Here is a 24724-nt window from a genome sequence, read left to right as displayed (position 1 = left end):
TCAAACTTTGTTAATCTTTATCTGTATACGTTGGATTTTGGGGATTTTTGATTCAATTTACTGGATTCGAGTTGACAAATATATACAAACTTAAAATTATTTACAAATATGTACAATCCCATTAATGGCTTTGAGTTGTTGGCATGTTGCACAGAAACTATTATTGCAGCACCAGCCATGAATCCGCTTAAGGTTGCTTTTGATAGAAGCAATAAGAAGCACGATTGCTGTCAATTAAAACAAAGAGGAGATTGTGCCGGTGGTACCAGCGCTACGATTCACAACTTAAGTATTTATTGTAAACAGTTTGAAGTTCATGTTACGCCGCCTCTGAGTGGAAACTCTCCAGTTGTCTGGCGCATTCAATAAGCTGACATTCGCAGAAACCCGTATAGTTCTTGAGCGTTTCATTCCACAAAGGAGTATTCTTTAGGGCGCACTTTGCTGCATAGACAGAAGAAGCTGCAAACATTGATGGACAGTACTGTAACATTGCATATTGCATCAGACCCAGTTCCGCCAAGTAAAACACCATATTCTCTAACTCTTTATCTGCTACAGCAGCCTTGATAAAACGAACTAGGAAGTGGTATGCAGTAGGGACGGTTAAGGTCCATCCGAGCTTCTCCAAGATCGAGTTCTCCATGGCGAATATTTGTCTTTTGCTAAACTCGACTAACATATTCTTCTAATGGTGGCACAAAATCATCTTCATATTTTCCTGCTATAACCAAAGCACTAAACCCCACCAACATGAGCTCGTTTCTCGAAACCAAATTCATAGAAAGGTATCACAATATGCACAGCAAGATATAAAGCTTCTGGTGAAAGATTTAATACGTCATGTGTAGCAAGATTCTTAGATCTGGAATTTGGTTTAAATCACTTGAGCTCTTGGCGATTTAGGATTTCAATTGTGTTTTTCGTTGGAACTTGATTGTTCTACCTCAACTGTTTAAATCGAATCTATGCTGGTAATCTCTAATTCTATCTTTTAATTACTTCAGATTTGATTTCTTGTGTTCAATTTCTACATCACTGCCTCAACAAAATTCGATTTCATCTTCAAATTCTGTTTTCATCATAACTTGGTTGATTTTGACCTAGTTTTGTTATCAAGATCTGCTAATACTGATTCCTGAATCTAGTTGGTCTGAGCATGCCTATTTCTGCTACTATAGTTAATTAGGAAGAAGCTTAATTTTGTTCCACCGGGTAGTGGAGAGAATTTCTCCTTAAATTCAGTAGGACATTGAGTTTGACAACCTCATTGTTGCTTGGTATGGTCCTCACTACGGTGTTGAAGAATCTTGTGTGTGTAATGATGGAACTGAGGATGCTGTTTCGGAATCGGAATTGGTGCGGTACTGATATACAAATTGAAGTTCTCTTTGATGAGTTTGTGTACACTTAGTATGCAACCTAGTGTTCAGCTTGCATATGTGTTCAATGTGCAACCTGTTTTCCTTCTATTTTTCATGCTCATTGAATAATACAGTTGAAGTTCATCTTCAATGGTGCTGCACTAAATGTTTAATAAATGTTTCATGGTTTACTGCTGCAATACATGCATAAGGATTCAAATCAGTTATTCCGTTTGATGTTTTCTAATAATATAATTGAAGTTTATCTTCAATGGTGGCAATAAAAGGATTGAATTATTGAATCTCTGCAGTAATGAAATGATTAAATAGTGCTCTTAGTGCTTACTGATGTTGGTAATCGTAGCTGGCTGGTACTTTTTTTTTCTCTCTTAACTCTATATCAGTTAGACTATTAGTTCAGTATTTGTGGAAAGATTGGTCTTAAACTTCATATTTCTGATTTGCCACCTGCACCTCCTAATGATCCTTATGATTCTTCATGGGTACAAGCTTTATTGCATATTTTTCTGGTGCTGCTACACCTCAACTGCCTATTATGTTAGAATGTTGTTATGTCTGGTACTTTAGAAAAGATTTTCAACCTGGCTATTTGGTCCAATGAATGGAAATGCTCTAGTGCTGGTCTCTTACTTCTTTAACATCAGCTGTGCCATAAGATTCATCAAGGTTAGCTTGGCGTATAAGTTCAACTACTCTCCTTTCACTAGCACACAGTCCTGGCTTGTTTTTCAAGAGATGTAGTCGGTATGGACTGGTGAGGTACTGAGTTACAAGTGCTGAAATTTTATATTCTTCTTTGGTTCCTCTCGAGCTTGTGCGTTCTTTTAGTGTGCTTCTACATACTGAGTTTATGCTGCTGATGCCAAACTGGTGCTAAGCTCAATAATGGAGAGTCCTCTTATTGTGGTTAAGATCTTGTGCTTTACTTCTATATATGTTTCTCCAGCTACACCAACTGCAGTTACTTCCAGGGATTGGGTTTTATTGCTAATCAAGTTATGTGACCAACTGTTCCTGCAATTTCTTGTTATGTTGGAGTTGGTACTTTTGCAAATTGGTTCAATGGTTATGCTGTCAGTGGTACTAATTGTCTTGTACAGGCCTGTCACAACATTTCTCTCTTGCGTGCTCCTCATATATCAACTGCAAATACTTCTTCTACACCTGCAACAACTCATGGTACTGATTACTCATGGCTGGGGTGTTCCAGTATGGAGATATAATGCCTGCCTACTACTGTGAGTGTATCTTCTTATACAATCTGTTGCTGTCTGCATCACCACCTATTATTGCTGCTGTCTGCATACTTTATGTCCATTCTACATCAACTGCACCCTATTTTTGGAGCTATTATGTCATGCTGTATGCTGCTTTGGACCTTGTCAGAGATGTGCTTCATATTACCTACTCCAACTAGACATTCCACGCCACTTCTCATAGATATTTCTCCTACTGTTCAACTGTGTATCTATGTGTGTGCTGGTTTGCATATACTTTGTAGAGTGCGTGAGAGTTGTGTGTGTGTTAGGTGCAATCTTAAGCTGTTTTCTTCAACCCATCTTGAGCTTGAGGGAGGGTGATAGCATATACTGTGTAGAGTGTGTGTGAGTTGTGTGTGTGTTAGGTGTTACTAAAGTGTGCCATAAGCACGTGCGAGTGCAAGAGAGAAATCGAGTCAAGAGAGTCTCTAAACTCATGTCCTGTGTCTGTATTTGTTAATCTTTCTTTTATCATTCAATTGATTAAACCGCAGCAATGTAGACATCAGGAATTCCTGTGTCACTAGCAACCAACAAATCCACAAGCTCCATCCTCATACTCACATCGATTTCGCTTTGCATGTGCATATAATCACGAACTTGACTTGAACCCTCTGCAAGCTTGTAGAATCTGTATAACTCATCAACGTACTCCATTCCGGCCAAAGGATTATCAACATCTTCTCTATCTACATCGATGATAAACTTTTTTGATGCTTCACCACAAGGCTTGCTCCGAACAGCTGGAACTCGGGTAAAAACTTTTTGTGTTTGAGAGGGAGACTGCTTGATCAATTGAGGATGCATTGTTTTAGACTGTGGGGAAGTTTTTTGGTGGGTTTCAGAGATTATGGGAGTTGTGATTTGATAGCATAATAAAACAGAAAAGGAGGAAGAAGCAGAGAAAACAAACGTATACAGAGAATATCAATGGGTCTGGGTTCAGATATATAGGAAACAAAAAGAAAAAAATATAGAAAGTGATTTAATTAACGAAACCATCTCGAAATCCGATTAGTAATTCTTGAAACTGAGCTGATCAACTGCTCAAGTTAGGAAGTTTTGGCATTGTGGTTAAAACAAAGTGTGATCAAGCGTTTAACTGAGCGATATTATTAGGAAATAAACAAGGAGGCTACATAAATAATAAGTTGACCCCGACGTACCTCACACATAAATTAAACATATACTAAACTTTGTAAAAAAAATGAGTGCACACCGCACAGGTGGATTCCCTATTTTTCCTCTTCAGGTGAACCCCAATCAACTGTTCGTCCTCCCGGTGAATCATCATCAAATATGATTTTATGTAAGATGCCTTTATGTTTTCCAATGCCAGCACCACCCCAACCTCTGTGAGGGAAGTATCTGCGAGGGTAGATTGAGCCACCGTAAGGACCAACAGGTCTTCCACCAATTCTCCGTCGACGGCCCGGTGGATTAACATCAAGTTGAAGTGGTGTAGCATCTTCGACTCTCAAAGTGGAATCACCAAGTTTATGTCCATTCATAGCAAGAGCTTTGGGGAATGCTCGGAGATCATATAACTCGATGAAAGCCTTCCCCAATGTAACATTAGTGTAAGGAAATGTTGGAATGTGCATCCATATGATCTTTCCGCAGGTTGAGAAAATCTCTTCCAGGGAGCTGTGGATCTGGTCAAATTTTATAGACGTATCAAAACCCCGGACACATATGGTTTCACGAGCAAAGCGAAGTTCAAAAGGACGGCCCAAGCAGTGTTGGCCATTCAACTTAGCTGCCCTCTTCGCACCTTCTTCGGTTGCGAACTCAATATGGCAATATCCACTGAAATTTTCATTATCAAGTGAAGAGAAACGCACATCAATTATTTCCCCAGCCCATTTAAAGTACTCGATCACGTCAGATTTAGTGGACAATTTTTGGTGCTAGGCAATAAGTGTTTTTGATGCTCCGGGGGTTCTGGTTCCATATCGGCCAACTACAATTTCCCTGTTACACAAGTTTTGGCCATCCAACTCCAATGCCTTCTGTTAAGGCTAACAGCTCAGCATATGAGAAGTCTCAACAGATTGGGTAAAACAAGACCGAGTATACTGGAAAGTCTTTGTGCTAGTATTAAGTTTCTCTTGTTAGCTTTAGAATAGCATCTGTTAGCGTTTGAATAGCAAATAAGTTGTAACACCTAAGATGTATCTTTCTTAATATAAATTCATCTCGACTCCACAAGTTTATGTGTGGAAGTCATTCCCCCAAACGTATATTTCTAACTTGGTATCATCCTTGATCTCCAAGCTACGCTTCCAATACCTAAAACCCAAAAAAATCAAAACCCAATCAAAAACAAGAGATGGCAACAACCAATCAACTCTGAAATGTCCAGATTCATCATCTGGTAACACTCAAATTAACAAAACAAACTATCCTCTATGGAAGACACAGTTCAAACCCATTCTGAAGGGCCATGGTTTATCTGGCTTTATTGATGGCACAAAAACAATACCACCAAAAACCTTACCAAACTCAGAAGCTGTGAACCCTGATTTCACAGCGCATGAAGAACAAGATTCCCTGCTGGTTGGTTGGCTAAACTCAACTCTCACTCATGAAGTTTTAGGGGTTGTTAGAGATTTAGCTACAACAAAGGAGGTATGGGATACTTTGGAGGCATAATTTGCTCCAAAAACAAAATTTCATCAAATGCATGTGAAGCAGCAGCTTCATTCCATGAACAAAGGTAATAAAACCCTAAAATCCTATTTTAATGATGCTAAAGCTTTGCTTGCTCAGCTTGCAGCTACCGGTTATGTTGTTAATGCTGATGAGATGACACAATCCATCACTAATGGATTGAATCAAACGTTCGATCCGATTGTCACCGCGCTGAGTACGAAAGAAGATCTGGATATGCAAACCTTTTATGCCCATCTTCTGACTTTTGAATTGAGGCAAGAACAACATCTCTCTTCTATTCAACAACCCATAGCTAATGTAGCAGTTACTAATCCTGGCTCCTCCAACAAATGTGTACCGCGGCACTATAACAATCCAAATCGTGGTCCATCCCATCCCAACAACAACAATTCAGCTAATCGTCGTCCACAGCCATCGCAGAGAAAACCTCCAAAGTTTGAGCAATCATGTCAGATATGTAAGAAAGACAACCATCAGGAAGATCACTGTTGGTTCCGCTACAAACCAAGTAATAATCAACCTCGACAGCCTGCTGCATATATTGCTCTTCCAAATGGTGCACATGGAAATGAATGGGTCACTGAAACTGGCGCAACACACCATCTTACATCAGATATGAGAAACTTAACCATTCCCCATGAATACGATGGAACAGAAATGGTTCATGTTGGCAATGTAATACTCTTGAAATTGCTCATCTTGGTAATGCATCATTCACACACAACTTAAGATCATTTCAGTTGAATAACATATATCATGTTCCTAAGATAAAAACTAATTTGTTATCTGTGTGCCAATTCTGTAAAGATAACAATGTGTTTTTTGAATTTCACAATTCTTTTTTTCTTGTGAAGGACAAGCACACGGGGATCATTCTGCTGCGATGACTGAATAGGAATGGACTGTACGTTTTTGAAGGAGTAGATATGCTAGACATCCCTGTTAAACCGCAGGCACATGTTTCAACATCTTTCCCAGTATGGCACCAACGATTAGGTCATCCCATGTTAAGAACTGTGTCTAAGATATGTCTTAAAAATTCCCTTTCTGTTTCCAATAAAAAGTTTGAGTATTGTCATTCTTTCCATCTAAGTAAGAGCAAGAAGTTGTATTTTTGTTTGAGTAATACTGTCTATGACAAACCCTTGAGTTTGGTTGTGTCAGATATTTGGGTTTCCCCTGAACAATCTAGGTCTGGTTTTCGTTACTACCTTCTAATAATGGATGTCTTTTCTCATTTCACTTGGGTGTTTCCACTTGTGAAAAGATCTGATGCAATGCAAACTTTTATCCATTTTCACAAACAAGTTGAAAATTTGACAAACCATAAAATTAAAGTTTTCCAGTCAGACAATGCCTTAGAGTACAAAAAGTTTACATCTTACCTCAATGCATCAGGAATTCAACATCGTTTCTCTTTTCAACATACCTCTCCTCAAAATGGGATAGCAGAAAGGCGTATTAGACATGTCACAGAATCTGGTCTAGCCCTGTTGTATCATGCCCATATGCCAAAAAGTTTTTGGGCTGATGCTTTTACTACCGCGTGCTATCTGATAAATAGGTTGCCTAAGTCTGCAACTGACAGTTCAACTCCTTTAGAGCTTCTTTTTGGCATAAAACCTGACTACAAATTCCTACGTGTTTTGGGGTGTTTGGATTATCCGTGTCTTAGACAGTACAATGCTACAAAATTAGACCCCAGATCCCTTCCTTGTGTCTTCATAGGGTATAACAATGCGCACAAAGGATATGTGCGTCTTCATAGAGAAACCAACATGGTTTATATATCTCTCCATGTTCGATTTGAAGAAAGTACATTCCCTTTTCAGTCTCAACAGCGGAAGGATCCTCAGTCTTGCCAAGGTAAAATTCCATCAAGTAATTCTGTGTTATTGTCACCACCATTTGTTCGTAGATGTGAACCAGATGCTACACCACCAACTTCTGAACAATCACCAGGGCATAGTGAAGCCTATCTGCAAGCTTCACCAACTGTGTCTGCGTCACGAAATTCTCCGCAGTTGCCACCGTTGTCCACAGATATCAGTCCAGCTAACTCTGCCTCATCATCTAGTTCAAATGCACAATCTCAAACAGCATCTGCAGCACCTGAAGTTCAGCGAGAATCCGTGACTCATTCGATGGTGACGAGATCAAAGGATGGTATTGTGAAACCAATCAAAAAATTGTGTTTAACTGCCTCCAAGCACCCACTACCTGATGAAGACTATATGGAGCCAACATGTTACATTCAAGCTTTAAAGAACCCCAAGTGGAAGGCAGCAATGGATGTTCAGATGAATGATCTGATTCGCAATGGGACGTATTCTCTAGTGAAGTACGAAAAGGGAATGAATGTTGTTGGATCAAAATGGGTATACCGTGTAAAGCAGAACCCATATGGAAGTATAAACAAGCACAAGGCTCGTCTGGTTGCAAAAGGCTATAATCAGCAGGAGGGTTTGGACTATGGGGAGACGTTTAGTCCTGTCATTAAGCCGTGCACGATACGTCTCGTGCTTTCTATTGCTGTTATGAATCAGTGGCAAATCAAACAGCTTGATGTGGAGAATGCCTTTCTCCATGGCCAGTTAGAAGAGGATGTGTATATGCGTCAGCGAACGGGTTATGTTGATCCAGATTATCCGAATCATGTCTGCAAACTACATAAGTTCCTCTATGGACTTAAACAGGCGCCAAGGGCCTGGTTTTCTAAGCTCAGTTCTTATTTGCAGAAATTAGGGTTCCAGGGATCCATATCTGACAACTCCCTGTTTATTTTAAAGACTGCTGCCTCTGTCACATATGTGTTAATCTATGTGGATAACATAATTGTCACCGGTTCGCATCCAGAACAGATACGAAAACTGATAGCTGATCTTGGAGCAGCTTTGCATTGAAGTATTTGGGTGATTTAAGTTATTTTTTGGGTGTAGAGGTTCTGAGACATACTAATGAGCTGGTTTTGACTCAAAGGAAATATGTTACGGATCTTCTGAAACGCACAAGGCTGTATGGTGCAAAACCTGTTTGCACACCACTATCTCCTTCTGTTAAAATACAAAAGGTTGGAACAAGGAAGTTTGCTAATCCTACAATGTATCGTAGTGTTGTTGGTGCACTACAGTATTTACATCTTACCAGGCCGGATATCTCAGTCGCAGTGAATAAGGTTTGTCAGAATATGCATGATCCTTATGAGGAGCATTGGGAGTTGGTTAAACGAATTCTTCGCTACCTGAAAAATACAGTTGATTACGGTTTGCATCTAAAACGTACCAAAGATTGTTCTCTCCAGGCATACTCTGATGCAGACTGGGCAGGATGTTTGGATGACAGGCGCTCTACAAGTGGGTATTCTATCTATTTTGGTGGGAACTTGATATCCTGGAGTGCAAGGAAACGAAAAACGGTTTCGAAATCTAGCACAGAAGCTGAGTATCGGGGTGTTGCTATTGCAACCTTTGAACTGATATGGATACAGTCTTTGTTGAAGGAATTATGTGTTGCGCGTACCACACCTATTCTCTGGTGTGATAATCTGGGGGAGACTTATTTAACAACGAATCCAATATTTCATGCACGAACTAAACACATCGAGATCGACTACCACTTTGTCAGAGAAAGAGTGGCTGATAAACAGCTTGTTGTCAAGTTTATAAGCTCAAGAGATCAGATGGCGGATATCTTCACTAAGGGTCTGCCTGCTCCTAGATATCAAATTATTCGAAGCAAGTTGCACATCCGTCAACTGCAGTACAACTTGAGGGGAGGTGTTAAGGCTAACAACTCAGCATCTGAGAAGTCTCAACAGATTGGGTAAAACAAGACCGAGTATAATGGAAAGTCTTTGTGCTAGTTTTAAGTTTCTCTTGTTAGCTTTAGAATAGCATCTGTTAGCGTTTGAATAGCAAATAAGTTGTAACACCTAAGATGTATCTTTCTTAATATAAATACATCTCGACTCCACAAGTTTCTGTGTGGAAGTCATTCCCCCAAACCTATATTTGTAACTCCTTCTTTGCAGCTTCTTCAGTTGCAAACTCAATATGGCATCTTCCCTTGTATTTTTTAACATACCACGCATCAACAACTTCCCCGGCCTGTTTAAAGAACTCGATTAGATCAGACTTATGGATAGAAAATGGTATGTTCCTGGCAGTAACTGTTTTAGACGCTTTGGTGCTTTGCAGTTGAGGTGCAGAAGGGGTCGTTTGATCATTAGAAGATGAGTTTCCATTGCTAAACTCTTGGATAGTCTTCATCTTGCTGAAGTCTGCCACCACCTTTTTCTTCTTCAGCTTTATCTCGATTTCTTCCCCAGCATCCCTCTTGTTATCTCTTTTGTTTCCAGATCCAACAATAGGTGAAGCAGCAGCGGCAATAGCTACAACCAGGTAAGAGAAAAGAAGCGGCTACTTAGTGGACAAGATGGCTCAGTTTTAGTTTCTTTTGTCCAAGATGGGCATTCGTGATCTCCATGCTCCATCTTGAGGGAGGGTATTAGGAAATAAACAAGGAGGCTATATTTAATGATATGTAATTTAGTTTATTTTGAAGTTATATTAGGAATTGAATTCCTTGAGGACCAAGTCATATCTTGAATATTAATGAGAAAGATTAAGACTTGTCGAGAACTTGACAGAGTATATAACACGTACATGCATGTCCAAACTGGAAAAGAAACACACAAAATGGAATGAAGCTTATATATGATTAAGTGATCTGTGACTGTGATCACTATTATATATTATTGCACTCCTGTAACTTACAGGCTGTAAGTCGAAAAGTTGCTGGTGGGCTATATTGAAACACTGTTCGGGATTCCCTTTCCCGTAAGACCCCCTTTAGAAGTCACATTTGAAGTATCTGGAAACAAAAGAGTATAAGGAATATTTGCAGGTCCTAATCTGTTTTTAAGCTTAGGATCTTTATTCCTGGCCAATATTTTCTTTTCGACTTCGATCAAGTTCTGTCTAAATTTCTCGAAACCTCGACGAACCTCTACGTTATCTGTCCACCCAGCCTGTCTCTGCCCCAAGTACACTTCGTCTGATGTATGTCGCGAAAGAATTTCTACTAGTGCCACACCAAGACTCATTTCCATTTTCTCAGGCAACATTTTTAGGAAATATTTATCCGGGTCACTGAGGAACTCAGCAAACTCAAATGTACCTTCTTTTGGAATGAATTTTCGGCATAGTGCAGGACGGTTAGGAGGGTAACCACCGTATCCGTACTGACCAAAGTTTACAGAGGCGTGAAGAGCTGAGGATATCCAGATTAGAGTTGTTAATGCCTCTATAAGGTTGGAGACTGAAGACATGTCGCACCACCATTTTTCATTGCACTTGTCGCCATGACCTACGTTTCGGATTTCAGACCACCATGCTTGAATTTCTTTATCTGTTTTAACGGTTTCGTCGTTTGTATAGAAGATCGAACAGTAATTTTTGACCCATGTGTTGATAGCATTCCATATGTCAAGTCCATCGGCTCCATAAGGATAATCTTCAAAAAGAAGTTGAACCCCGGACGGATTCTTATCACTTTTGATCGCCAAACGTCTGTAAATATGAATTATCCTTTAAAGCATCTCTATTGATCTAGGCACGCTATGTTTAAGTAAGTGAATGAATATCGGCTAATTTAATATACCTTTTGACAAGATCGTTAGGAAGGGATTGTTCATCAAATCTCCAATTCTTGTAGAGATTAGATGAAAGCTCCATGGAGATCTTTCCTGTGAACAACGACTTCTCTAGACCTCCTCCAGCATTTAGGACTATACTCCGAGCAATTGCATTGATATGCATTGTATCTTTAAAATGCGGATTTAGCAAGCGATGTATTGGATGCATCTCACTCAACTGTCGTTTCGTTGCAATGATAAATGGTTCTACAGTTGCGTGAGTGTTCAGCCTAGCCACGACAACGACCAATAATAGCATAGCATCACACAGTGTTAGTCAATAACATGTACAAGCATATGAATATTTTTTCAGTAAGAACTAAGAAGTCGCTCATGCATATACCAGTGGCTGATTAGTTGATGGTAACCGGAGTCATTAATAACAACATGAGTTTTTGCTATTTGCCATAATGCAGCTTCAATGCCTTGAGTTGCTGGAAGAAAAATACGATTTATTTCTTCATCTTCATCATCCAACCCTGGTAAGCTTAATTCTATAACAAGTGGTTTTAATGTGCCATCATCTCGTAGAAATAAGAGTGTCCGAGACGCATAAACACATACACCACCCTCTTTGTTAATTTTGTTCAAAAATGGCATGAGATAATCATGGTGGTCTAATATGAATATCCTCCATTGTTCCATTGCCTGTCCAAAAATTGTTCAAGCAGAACACTTGTATATGAGAGTTAATGGAAAACATAAACAAAATTTTGAAAATAATGTCGACGATCGGAATACTGCATTACCATCTCAAGAGTAAGGCCATCTAGGTTGTGCTCAATGTGTGAAGCTCTTATTTTGCTCAATTTTCCTGTTTTGCTTTCAGGTGGAAATTTCTGTACAAGCAAAACTTGTTGAGTAAGTTAAGTATCTTTTAATACCGTAAGCCGTAAGTTAAATATTATTTGATTTCTTACAGTAAGCTATATGTTTTTTGTTACCTGTAAACATTGGATTACTGCTGGATTAAGACCAGCAAGCATTTCCCTCGCAAATTCCGCATCATCCTTCCATGCAAATTCATTCGCTATCATCAAAACATACGACGAAAATCATCAGCAAGAAATGTTTGGTTCAATGTAATTGTATAAGATACATTCCCAAATCTTCTAACTAGTACCTGCAATAATCTGAGGAATTGGAAACTTGCTTGATTTTTCTTTAGATGCTTTTTGAATATCCTTAAAAAGATCTTCAGGGATTAAATACTTCAATTTGTCCATCATCCATCCTTCTAACTTCTGGTTCCGGTTATTAGCAAACATTTCGCGTATCTCAGCAAACGATTCATAATTACCAGAACTTTGGTGAAATATTGATTTTGCTTCTGGTATGATAAAATGCATAATTGCTCGAACAGTATTTGATATGAATTCTGAAAATTTCGCTGGGCTAAACCGTTCGTCTGGTGGAACGTAAATGTCTAAGTTGATAATTCCTGGTCGACTCTCCGTTGAAGGGTCTAAATAAAAAGATATAAGCTTGTTGGAGACTCTACTGTAACATAAATATAAACAAAATGAAAAAGGCTCTTCCTGAGAAGGTGAGGTAAACACCTTGTTTCGTTGCGAGGCGGCCAGTTCTTCCTCTACGTGGGTACGGATACAATTTTGATCCGCCAAGGACGGGTCTTGCAAGTTGGTGGTCTTTGTCTGGATTTCCAAGATCATTGTAATAATCATAGTCATAAATTCGATCCCATTTCTTCCTTTCTCCCGTCCCATCTCCTCTTATCATAACGAGTTCTTCTTGTCTAAGCCTTACTAGTGCTTCCGGTGTTTTTCCCGGAAGATAACTCTGAAGATTAAGAGGAATCGTATTCAAATTGTAAGGTAAGAAAAGCAAGGTGCATTGACAAAGTAATGGAAAAGTTAACTTACAGTGTTGGAGAAGAATAACCGGTCAGAATTCGTCTTACTAAATGGATAAACCCATGAATTGCACTCGAAACGAATATTCCGGTTAGCGGTATCTTCAAGTATCACAAACTGCAGGAAGAATTCATTTTTGTTTCGGTTCTTTACGACCAAAGCACCTGGTACTCCAAATTCTTGTTCAACGTGGAACTTCACTTTATAAGTTTTTGTGCTCAGACCATTGTGTTCGGTATTCTTCCCTTTCTTAAATTTCGCTTTTTCGCTAAGTTTTCCTCTTCCTGTGCCTATAACAGTACCTCAAAATTTGCCTTATGAGGAAATTATGGCAAGAAAAGAAGGCATAGGAAAACATGATTTTTTGAGTTATGGCCGAAGATTACATACCTGTGTCTATTTGAGTACTACTATAGAGTTGAGCGGAACCAGATTTTCCAGGACCGGAATGGCCAAGGCTACGTAGGACAACAACTTTACCGGTGATAACACGCAAATGGGCTGCACCATCCGAGCAAAAATGTAGGTTATCTGTAATCCTGTGAGGAATCAAGCATTTTGTAACGCTGGAACTCGCTTCATGTCCCATTTCTCCCTTCCAAACACTGACACAAGAATCTTTTTGTTAGATGTTTGGGTTTGTCTATGTTCTAAATTGCAGTTTTATAAGATTTGCTTGGAGAATTTTTGAGGTATGCTTGGATATGAAGAAAAATCGGGCATCTAATCTTGTGTTTTTATTATATTTAAATTGTTTTAGATAACGAAAAAAAAAAGAGCAAAGAAAGGAATTGAAGTAAGAATGAGATGTGTATCGCTTTAGCTTTATTTTATGTCCGCGCGATTCCTTTTACTTTTGAGTCTGGCCCTCCAGCTTCTCTACAACCAGGGGAGGAGCCAAATACAATCAAGTCCCCATTTTGACTCCCAAATTTTACTTGTGTATGTATTTTCACAAGCTTACGCATATCTCTATCTGTTAACTATCTTGTTGTCAAAACAATCAAGTCCTATCTTGACATTTCGGCATTATAGTTCCAAGATAACTTTGGTATTCCAAATACTATAATTTTGAGAATCCAATAACAAATCTCTATTAATCATCTCACTGTCAATATTTTCTTATGTTCTGTCGTTTTGGAAATTGATTTTCCGTCGATATTAATTAATTAATTAACTCTTTTGGAAGGAGTATTGTTTCTTTTATTACGTCAAAATTGAAACAAAACTTGCAACCTTGACCCCCCACCCCAACCCACCAGGTTTCTACGACGGAATCATCTGAAAACCATAATTACACGACATACTCACTTATGAAAAGAGGTAAGAATTACCACCTGGTTAGCACGGGTTACTAACTATCCAGTTTATCCGTACATGGCCCACTGTTCTTCAACTTTCTAGACAATTCAATTGTTATCTCAACATATAACGTTCCTAACAGCTTTTGATTACCACATATAGGGGCCTTAAAATAGGGAACTCGTTGGAGATGCTCTAAAGTCGGAAACTGAAGATCCAAATTTGGGAACTCTCAACTTGTGGCCGATCTATTACCATGATTAGAACATTGTGTTTTATTACGGTGCGGCTACGATGTGGTTGGGCCACATTTTTAAATACGTGGCCCCTCTTTAAATGATGACACGTCTGATAAAGTAGGAAAAAATTTGAAAAACTGTTTTATTACCTAACAGTTTATCTTTTTTTTTCCAACTTCCTACTTTTTCTCAAAAAGTTAAGCAGTTACGTAATTTAGAGGGGACAGGTTTTTTAGTTAAATAGGTGTCAGAAAATAAAGAGGGACCACATATAAAATGTATGTGACCCGACCACATCGTAGCCGGGACGGTTTTATTATGTGTAGCTCCTTTAAAGAATGTATATTTGACATCCTCATTGATTGGTTCGCTAAGTTTAGAATCTCGAACTCTCGTTACATAGTTCCCTAAATAAAATCAATGGCAGAGAGTTAATTGTTACGTGCACATTCGGTAAGGAGTGTGCACAAAATACGACTCACTTTAGATTGTCACGATTCAAATTAATTACTCCTTTGCTGTAGCTTTCCTAAACATACGCAGAATAATAAATCAGAGAATCAAAACAAGAAATCCTTAGTTGTTCCTGATTGCAGTAAGTCGGTACAAAAACTCATATATATGCTATGTAAGGCAGCACAAGCACAGTATAATTCAGAAGCAAGCAGAGATATTTATTTAATTATATATTAATTTTTCCAATTCAATCTTATTTCGAAGAAGAAAGATGGAAGGCTTTCATGAAGATATCCGATCAAAAATTCTTCCTCGCGTTCCTGTTGAATCTGTCTTTCATAAGATGGAAGATTTTAATGAAGATATTCAATCAAAAATTCTTTCTCTCGTTCCCGTTGAATATGTCCTAAACTGTAAACTAGTGTGTAAAAGATGGCGACAACTTCTTTCGGATAGAAAAGTAAGTCTTGGTATTTTTTTCACGTTCTCGTGTTCCCCAGAGCCTATCATTCAGCTTTACTATGCAGATTATGACGTTATTAAAAGTACCAAACCTAAGGAGGAGAATTTTTACAAGACAGAAATAACTAAGATCAACCTTCCTCCACTAAAAGAAGAACGCCAAGGACAAGTCATAGTTGGTTCTTGCAACGGCTTGGTTTGCCTGGCACTACCATGTAAAGGTGTTCGCGATCCTGTCTACATCTGCAATCCTCTGACAAGTGAATACGTAATTCTCCCAAGAATAAGCAACGACAGATCTTGGGGTAAATCTTGGGATATCGTGAGTGGGTTCGGTTACATTCCTTCGACTGACGAGTACAAAGTTGTAAGGATATTGTGTCCTGCAGATCGGTTCGGTGACCCAAGTTCTACTACCAAGGAACAGGTCTCTACTACCAAGGGATCACAGGTCCAAGTGTACACTCTTGGCAGAGGTAGTGGTACTGGTTGGAGAAATATAACAGAAACCGAGTATTCATTGCTTAACGAGGGCATCCTTGCAAATGACTCGCTTTATTGGAAGAACGATAAGAACAAGAAGATTGTGGCTTTTGGTTTGGCGGATGAAAGTTTTCGAGAACTCCCACCACTACCACCATGTTTTCAATTTCCCAGATATGATGAGAGAAGAGTTGTTTATCTTACAACGTTGGGAGGGCATCTGTGTCTTGTAGATCATGCAGAGGATGATTGTGTAGACATATGGTCCTTTAAAAAGAACAGGAATCAGGTGAACAAAAGTAATTACGAGGTGATAGAACATGACTATTACCACGATTGGAGTTGGAGCAAGGATTTTAGCGTAGAATGGGAAAAAGATGGTGAATTCCTTGAGCCCTTCGCCCTCACAAAGAACAACCAAGTTTTGATTTGGTCCGGATCTGCACTAAAAAGTTATGATCCGATAACCAAATCTTTAAATCTTATTATTGAGAGGGAGCCTTTCTTAAAGACGTTCGGAGGAATTCTTCACATGAACAGCCTGGTTTCCCTCAAAGATCTTGGAGTAGCATCAAAGACGTGGGCCGGATGGGTGTCTAAAAAAACACAACCATCCCAAGAAGAATGAGGAGCACAAACCATTTTGACAAGACTTCGTGACAAAACTTCCATAGGATTTTAAATATCGGTGTTTGGTTGTGAAACAATTAGGAATGTAAACTAAACCTAACGCAAACATAAATCCGTCATCATCCCTTTGGTCGTAGTAATCTTCCACTAATAAACTTGAACGTCCATTATCTAAACTCATCCTGCATCTAACGAAAGTTCTGATAACATGACTCCCGTTTATTTATTTAGTTTATTTTTATCAATGATGATATACAATTTTCCTACTGTGATCAATTGTGTATAAATGCTTACCTGGAAATTCATTATGTTTGAGCATCACTAGTAGTCTAGTAGACATAATAGAGCTTGATTTAAAGGGGAAAGATTAGATAGAAATTGGTTCAATTGTCCAAATATTTTAAAACATGATTCTAGTGGACGAGTAAAAATTAGTTTGGGTGAAAAGGACACCAAAAAAAATAGTAAAAATGAATATATATTCATCCCGACTTAAACTTAAAAAATAGCGAGGATGAAATTGGATGCATCTTTATTAAATTAAAAATAAGAAAAAATATTGAAAATTGGTAGGATGAAACTGTTTACATCCTGGCTATTTTTACGTTCTCATCCATTTAAAAAATATTAAAATTTACATGTCTTTTTCACCCGGGAATTGTTGTTATTGGGTTAATTGACCAATTTTATGAAGATTAAATCTTTGATTGGTATTCAAGTTTTTATGTGACTATTTTTTTTCTCTTCTTGTTATGAACGTGACGATCGTTACAGGCCTGAATGAAGTTATCTTTGAATCCTTCTCACCATATAAGATCACGAATGTAAACATAAATTTAGAGTTGACAACATGATTACTCAACCAAAACTATCATCAAACACTATCGATGCTTTTTTCCTGAAGGGTGTGACTAAATACAACCATAACTTAATTGTCAAAATATTTATGTATCAAATTTGTATTGGTAATCATGACCCACCTTGGTCTCCGTCCATGTTCTTCATCCCCTGTTCTGGTTTCTGTCTATCAATACTCCATATTTATATCTGAAGTATATTATGTATTGTCATACAGCTATCGAATAATATAGATAATTATACGGACCGTGAGTTATAACCCCAAATGTGTCATTATTCATTCACAAAAACCCATCAAAACAAAAATAACACAAAAATCTCAAAGGTGTTTTTGCCACCACTAACTACCACTAGTAGCAACCAACACCACATCCACCAACAAATACTAGCACTACCATCACCATAAAAACAACCACCACCAACCAACACCACCACTAACCAGAAACAGTACCTCCAAGTTTTGGTTTCATCACAAACTTACTGTTTCATCATTAAAATCTTTGGTTTCATGATAAAAAAAAGGCAAAAATATGATGAAACCAATTTTGTTTGGGATTTTTGTATCAATTTTTTAAAATTTGGGGATTTTGTATCAGTTTTGTTTAATATGGAGTTTTAACGGATCCCAACATTTAAACAGAGTGTTTGTACTCCAAATTTAGTCACCTTGGTGTTTTACTATAATATTATCTCACCTGATTTAATCCTTGATTTAACAAATTCAGATGGTTTTTACCTTTTGATCTGGATGATCCCGGATTCAGATTATTACTTCAACTAGAAGTTCATTTCTAATGAGTTATGGTTTAAGGAGTAGGGGATCAGTCTAACAGGTTAGCATTGGTAACAGTGGGTTTTTATTACCCGCTTGAGTTTTAGGTTATCACAAATTCATTTATCCAGTCGACGGTTGTATTTATCAGAAGGGTAATGTTTATAAGGGTCTTTGTTTTTATTTTTTTGTAAGTTAAAATGCATTCCAACAGACTAATTAACTTAGGGAGTTAGTAACCCTCACATCAATAATAGTAGAGCCATCTAATGTTCAGCCAAGTGGTTCAACTCTAACATTAGATTTATCTACTTCTAAGGCCTGCACAATGCAAGGCGGAGGTACATCCCTCCAGTCAACAAAAGTGCTATAAAGTTTAGCTTCTTTAGCCAGTATATCGACAACATTGTTTGCTAATCTAGGAACATAAAAAAAACCCAAAAAGTGTTGACAGAGATTGAAATCTCTTTTTACTTCATTCATTATCTTCTGATTTTTCCAAGTGATTTGAGAAGGTTTCCCATTCCGATAGTCGAAGAGGTTTTTGCAGTCACCTTCGACACTGAAGTTTGTTAATCCTTCCTCCACTGCCCAAGCTGATGCATGTAGGAGACCTAAAGCTTCTGCTTCTTCTGGGGATGTGGCCGAGATGGATCCTGCTCTTCCCTGGACGAATTTCCCTGCGTCATTTCTGAGAATTAAAGAGAAGCTTGATGGTTCATTTACTGAAGTCCAGACTGCATCTATGTTAAGCTTTTTCTGATCATGACTTGGTGCATCCCATATAGGTTTTTCTTTAAATCTAGTAGAAGTATCTTTTTCCTGGTAAGAATCTTTGTACCAGAAACTCAAATGCCTTTGAATTTCTAATGCTAATTGAGAATAAGTTTGCTCTGTCTTTTCAAAAGACCTGTTACATCTTTCTTTCCATATGAACCAAACTTTTGTCAAGATGATTTCTAGAGGAACAATAGGATTGTCATTTTCTAACCAATGTTTGCATATGTCTAAGAACTTTTTGGAGTTATCAAAATTTATGTTTAATGGGGAAGGCTCAGATGCCCAAACAGATTTGGCATAAGGACAATGAAATAAGAGATATTCAATAGTTTCATTTTCTATACAACCAAAAGTGCAGTTAGGAGAGACATCCTACATGAATCTAGATAATTTAAGGTTAGTAGAAACTACATTTTGTAAGCACTTCCAAATACAGATTTTAATTATTTGACAGATATTTAAGTTCCATAGACCTTTCCAAAAAGAGTCAGATTGTCCTAAATTATAGTGATTCACAGTTCTTTCATTTAGCTTGTTATACATGGATTTAACTGTGAATTTTCCTAAATTAGTGAGGATCCATTTAAGAGTATCTGACTTGACATTTAAGTTTTTATCTAAGGTAATTCTAATGCTACAAATGTGACTAGCAATGTGACTAGGAAATAAATCCTGAATTAAGGAGGAGTTCCAGTTTTTGATGTAGGATCAATAAGATTATTCACTAGGATTAAGAAGGAGTTAGCTGGATTTTTGAAATTACTGGGGTTCTCTTTCAATCGAGGGATCCAATTATCTTCCCAGATATTAATCTTTGTATCATCTCCTACTTCCCAAATGGAATTTTGTTCTACTAGTTTGACACCTTGACTTATACATTTCCAAATCCAAGAGTTAGTTGGGACTTTGGCTTTAAAGGCTGAAGATTTTTTGAAATATCTAGGTTTAAGTTGAGACACTCATAGAGCTTCAGGCTCATTTAAGAGTCTCCAAGCCAGTTTGGTAATCATGGCAAGATTAAATTTGTGGGCATTCCTAAAACCTAGTCCCCTTTACTTAGAGGTGTACAAAGACAAGAATAAGATTTAGGGTAATACCCTTTGTAATTAGTTTCTTTCCCCGCCAGAAATCTCTTTGAAGAGCATCCAATTTCTTAGTTATTTTCTGTGCTAAGGCTTTCATGGCAAAATAATAAGGGTCTTTATTTACATATTCTATAATATCTAAAAACTGAAATGAAAAAGATAAAATTATTTGAAATCGGGTTATAAACAAATAAAAATCAAGAGTGATTTCGGCATCAGCACGCATCACTACACATCCCAACTAGGTTGGCACCTATAGGAGCGCTCATCATGTACCAGAATCCACCCTAATATATCATATCAGTAAGAGTTTTACAATATACAGTGTTTAAGGCTAAAAATCTAAAAAAAAAATTACAGTTTAGTGCTAACTAAAAACAAAAAAACAAATACTCAGCAGCATTATACTCCATATTCCATCCTTCAGATATTTCTGTGAACCTCAATGCCACCACCTACAATTATAAAAAATAAACAAAGAATACATTACAACCTGACAGTTGAAAACATTCACAGACAAAAGAATAATGATCATCCATACACTAAACAGAAAAAAGCTAAACAACCCATGAAAATTTGTTTCTAAACTTGATAAAACAAACGAATGTCAATCTGTGACAAAACAATTTAAACATAAATAGTCTCTAATTTCCACTGCCTTTATCAGCAACAAAAACGAATAAGGCAAGGAAGAATATAAGAAGCAAGACAAAAAAATTTGCATCATCAGCAAACATCATTTAAGCAACTAAAACTGAGACCTCTTTTTCTTAACCCCATCTTAGATGTGATCACTAACTACCACAAACGTCTAGGTGGAGCGAATGCCCTCCCATGGCCTTGGCTGAAACCCACCATTGCTTGTACTACAGATTAAGAAACAATAAATCAGCTCCTTCAGCCAACTAATTCCTGGGAGAGCATATCCCTCCCATAGATTTAGCTGGATCAGTCATTACTACTACAACCATAGTTTTAAGGGATAAAACTCGAGTTACATCTAAAACCAATACCATGCTAACTCTGACATAACCAATGATAAGCAACTACTTGCTACCTAAAAATCTAAGTTAAAAGCTGATACAAATTTCTTAACTGCAGGGCCATTCATAGTTCTGTAACAATAAGGGGGACCTAGAGGAAGTTAACTATGAAAAGTACTTCTTTATCTGTATAAAAGGCTGGGATTTCAGCAGCAACATCATGTCTCACTTACCAGCAAAATGCACACAAGCTGGTTAACAAAATGCCAGAACCAGCTCTCCAGAAACTGTGCAAAAGGCAGCGAAAATGGCGAGATGGTGCTACAAGTTTCGGATGCCAGAGTTCTGAAACTAAAGTGGGAATCATAAAGGGGGTACTTGTTGGATGTGATATTTAACAGTGGGATATATGAGCTTTGAGCAGCGCTTTTGGTCAAGTTTCCGCAAGAACTCAGCAAATTCCTAACTTGGATAGAATTTAAACTAGATTTGAAAACAGAAGAACTTTTGTTATATTGAGAAAGTGACTTCTAGTTCAAGTTGAAATTAGAAGGGAAAGTGAAAAGAACAGAAACAGCATTCCACAAATGCCACTAAATGCGACACTGGACCTCAGTGAAGCCAAACAGACAAATAGAGGATAAGACCAATTAATAAGGCACAAGAACCTTTTAATGAACCTCCCTCCGGACGAGAGAAGTAACCATTATGCATTTATGCTACATGGTCACTGGATGGTTACACAAACAATAAAAGAGAACTGAAGAAGGAAAACACGTGATATTACCACATTATTTCTAAAAGGCAGAAACCAAAAAAGAACTATTTGGCAAAAGTCCCACTCTGGTAAAACTCTCGGGACTTGGGAGGATAACATGGGTCCAATAGTGTTTGTTGCTCACAACACACATCACAAACTTGGGGTACCCTGATTGATATGAGCCTAAAGCTGCTTTTCTGACACATTTTAGGGATTCTGTTCACTTCCCAAAACAAGGCCCTTAGACCATCCACAATGGTGGGAAATTATAGCTTTTTTGCTATAAAATCACTCACAATGGAGCTTGCTACAGCTGTAATTTAGCATATATGGCATTCCCATATGCTAACTATTGAATATTCAATATAGCTATTGCTATAAATGACACGGGTTCCATCTGAGACATTATCTCATCAATTCCTAGTTTTTCTCTATGGACTATATCTGAGAAACAGCCTAACTTGGGCCTCGTTCTCAGATCAAGTCTGGTCTCAGACTCGCTCTCCAAAGGAGTCTCAAGGACCGGGCTCAGTTTGAGATAGAATCTGACTCACTCTCAAAAGGAGTCTGGCTTTCTTTCTCATGAATTTTAGATTTTTTCCTTAAAATTGCCATAACTAGCAACACTATGCCAAAGCCAAAACAAAAGCTAAATTTAGGTTTTACCATATACACATTGTGGATGGTCTTAGGGTACTATTGTATATAATCAAGTAAAAAGAAAACCCATACGTATAATAAAGTCAAAAGAAAACCTATATGTAAAGGAAGTACTGGTGACTGGTTTTACCAACATTCACTAAACCTAAGTTATCCCTTTAAACCAAATGCAACATTTGTTTATCAATAAATATACACAGAACAGATAAAAGAAAAATTCAGAAATCAAATAAAGTTGGAAACATTCAAGATTATGAGAAACACAGCTTTTGGATATCATAGAACAGATAAGAACGAAAGATAGCACTTACATTGATTAAGCCCTTCCAGCCTCTTGGCAGAGAAGCAGTGTCGAAATTGAGTAGCGAAGATCATAAACACTCAAGTAGAGACTGCACCAAGTTGAGGAGTGTTTCTTGGTTGACTTCTGATTATTATCCACCAACTCACTTAAAGTCTGAATTGTAGGGCACTTCCAGTTAATTTTTTTTATCATTCATAGTAAGGAATGTAAAGTTAGAGCCCAATTGACACCCTAACTGGGTTGAAAATCTATCCTTTGTGTCTCTACTCACCATTTCATATCCTATGAATTCAATTGTTAGGGTTTGGAATAAATGATCAAGAACATCAGGAAGAGCGGTCAGAGCTTGTAAACCCTTAAAGATCATACAATTTGAATTGTGTAGAATACTGATTGATGCGATTAGTTGGGATTTACACCCTGGATGAACAGAGAACCCTAAAGATCTTGGTTTTTTCAATAGGAGTTGTTGAATCCACGAATATAGAATCTCAACATCTTTTGTTTCAACGACATTTATTTGTTTATTCCCAAAAGAAAGATTATGAGATCGCGTACCTGATTCAGTTTCATTGGTAAGTTCAGAATTGATATTAGGAATACCTTTCTTTGATGAAGTGTTGCTTGATTGGTGATTGTTGCTAATCTTGTTCTTGTTCGTCATTTTCAGTAGCAGAACGAATTGGGAATTCTCCGTGAGAGGGAGAGAAAGATGGAAAGGAAACCCTAGAAAACCGATTGGAAGCGTAATGAGTTGAAATACAATCTGTTAAGGCGGTGACGATCGGAGCTGAAGGTTTCATCATTTTATAGTTTTGTGGGGTGTTAAAACGGAATTGGGATATGGGGTGGGTTTAAGATGTTATGAGATGATCAATCAATCAATCAAAGAGATGTCTTCTTGATCAGCTTAAACCCACCCCAAATCAATCGCAATTTCATTTCTCACTTTTTCTAGGTTGTTCTTGTTTTTGTTCTAGTCGATTTCATTTGTGTCCTGAAAAAGATCTCTTATAGAAGGAAGATGAACTGTCGAAATGACTTAAATGCCCCTCTCATTTTCGCTCTTTACGCCCCGCGGTTTGCGAAGTCCATTCCGTCTATTCCGGTCACCTCTAGGGCTGCACAACGGGTAGGATATGACCTATACCCGCACCCTACCCGTCTATTGGCGGTTAAGAAAATCTTTACCCGCCACCCTACCCGTCAAATAATGGATAGGGTAGGATACGGTTAAAAAACTGGCGGGTAGGGTTGGGTTGGCGGGTATGGATAGGGTATGTGCACCCCTAGGTAGGGTGGGTAGGATATAGCCTATACCCGCCACCCTACCCGTTTACTGGCGGTTAAGAAAATCTTTATCCGCCACCCTACCCGCCAAATAATGGATAGGGTAGGATACGGTTAAAAAACTGGCGGGTAGGGTCCTCGATCTCGATTCCGTCGTGTCGAAACTCGATAACGCCTATACTCTTTACTCAAGAGGTTAACGAAGCAAAATATTTACAGATTCCCAAAACGAGGCCGATTTTTAATCATGGGTGGATTCAGTGTCGCGTCCAAAACCAACGACACTTTATACTCTTAAATGTTACTTTTATCTCGAAAACGGTTCATTTTCCATTCTTTTATACTCTTTACTCCTAAAATTTCAGAAAAAAAAATAACACATGTTCTCAACAAGAAGCTAATTCTGAATCATGTGTGGATTCAGTGTCGTGTAGAAAATCATTTATGCTCTTTTGATTTCTATCTCATCCAAAGTAGATAACATTTATTTATTTATTGAAAACTAGCGAGAAAAGATAAGCTATAGATATTTCTTAAGTGATAACTTGATTCTCATTTATTTTTCCATTCTTTACGGCCCACAGAGTATGTGCAACCTATTCTAGGTTATAACTTGATTCTCATTGAAACTCGATAACGCTTCATTCCTCGTTTTTTACGCGAAATCGATCTTGGGTCATATATCGATTCTGAACTCCTCGATCTCGTTTATGTCGTGTAGAAACTCGATAACGGTTCAATTCTCGTTCTTTTATACTCTTTACTCCTAGG

General features: G+C 37.9%; 4 protein-coding genes, 1 long non-coding RNA gene and 1 pseudogene across 5 annotated transcripts; 1 reads left to right on the top strand and 5 right to left on the bottom strand.

Annotated features, from left to right (window-relative positions):
• Window positions 1–319: 319 nt before the first annotated feature.
• LOC113360682 lies at window positions 320–646 on the bottom strand (annotated as a pseudogene).
• Window positions 647–3879: 3233 nt separating this feature from the next.
• LOC113360676 (nucleolin 2-like) lies at window positions 3880–9990 on the bottom strand. The gene is made up of 4 exons (XM_026604159.1): window positions 9951–9990; window positions 9404–9710; window positions 4885–4936; window positions 3880–4554 (listed from the first exon to the last, which is right to left on the bottom strand). The coding sequence occupies exons 1-4, from the start codon at window positions 9988–9990 to the stop codon at window positions 3880–3882; spliced, it is 1074 nt and encodes a 357-aa protein (XP_026459944.1).
• On the bottom strand, window positions 9926–13508 carry LOC113316483 (linoleate 9S-lipoxygenase 6-like). Its single transcript, XM_026564653.1, has 9 exons — window positions 13280–13508; window positions 12899–13179; window positions 12575–12815; window positions 12139–12480; window positions 11960–12045; window positions 11765–11854; window positions 11359–11663; window positions 10982–11245; window positions 9926–10890 (listed from the first exon to the last, which is right to left on the bottom strand). Exons 1-9 carry the CDS (start codon window positions 13476–13478, stop codon window positions 10125–10127), a joined length of 2574 nt encoding a protein of 857 aa, XP_026420438.1. The 5' UTR covers window positions 13479–13508; the 3' UTR covers window positions 9926–10124.
• A 1649-nt stretch (window positions 13509–15157) lies between these two features.
• Window positions 15158–16459, top strand: LOC113360670 (F-box protein At3g07870-like). Its single transcript, XM_026604155.1, has one exon. It carries the CDS (start codon window positions 15158–15160, stop codon window positions 16457–16459), a length of 1302 nt encoding a protein of 433 aa, XP_026459940.1.
• Window positions 16460–18364: 1905 nt separating this feature from the next.
• On the bottom strand, window positions 18365–19414 carry LOC113360661. Its single transcript, XM_026604149.1, has 2 exons — window positions 19388–19414; window positions 18365–19243 (listed from the first exon to the last, which is right to left on the bottom strand). Exons 1-2 carry the CDS (start codon window positions 19412–19414, stop codon window positions 18365–18367), a joined length of 906 nt encoding a protein of 301 aa, XP_026459934.1.
• Window positions 19415–20107: 693 nt separating this feature from the next.
• On the bottom strand, window positions 20108–23857 carry LOC113316479. The gene is made up of 2 exons (XR_003342995.1): window positions 22671–23857; window positions 20108–20411 (listed from the first exon to the last, which is right to left on the bottom strand). It is a non-coding gene; the product is annotated as an uncharacterized LOC113316479 (long non-coding RNA).
• Window positions 23858–24724: the final 867 nt, after the last annotated feature.

The sequence above is a fragment of the Papaver somniferum genome, chromosome 1, assembly GCF_003573695.1.
Source record: "Papaver somniferum cultivar HN1 chromosome 1, ASM357369v1, whole genome shotgun sequence".
Taxonomy (NCBI): Eukaryota; Viridiplantae; Streptophyta; class Magnoliopsida; order Ranunculales; family Papaveraceae; genus Papaver; species Papaver somniferum.
The sequence above is the reverse complement of the archived record's forward strand: the minus strand, read 5'-3'. Positions and strand labels throughout refer to the sequence as shown.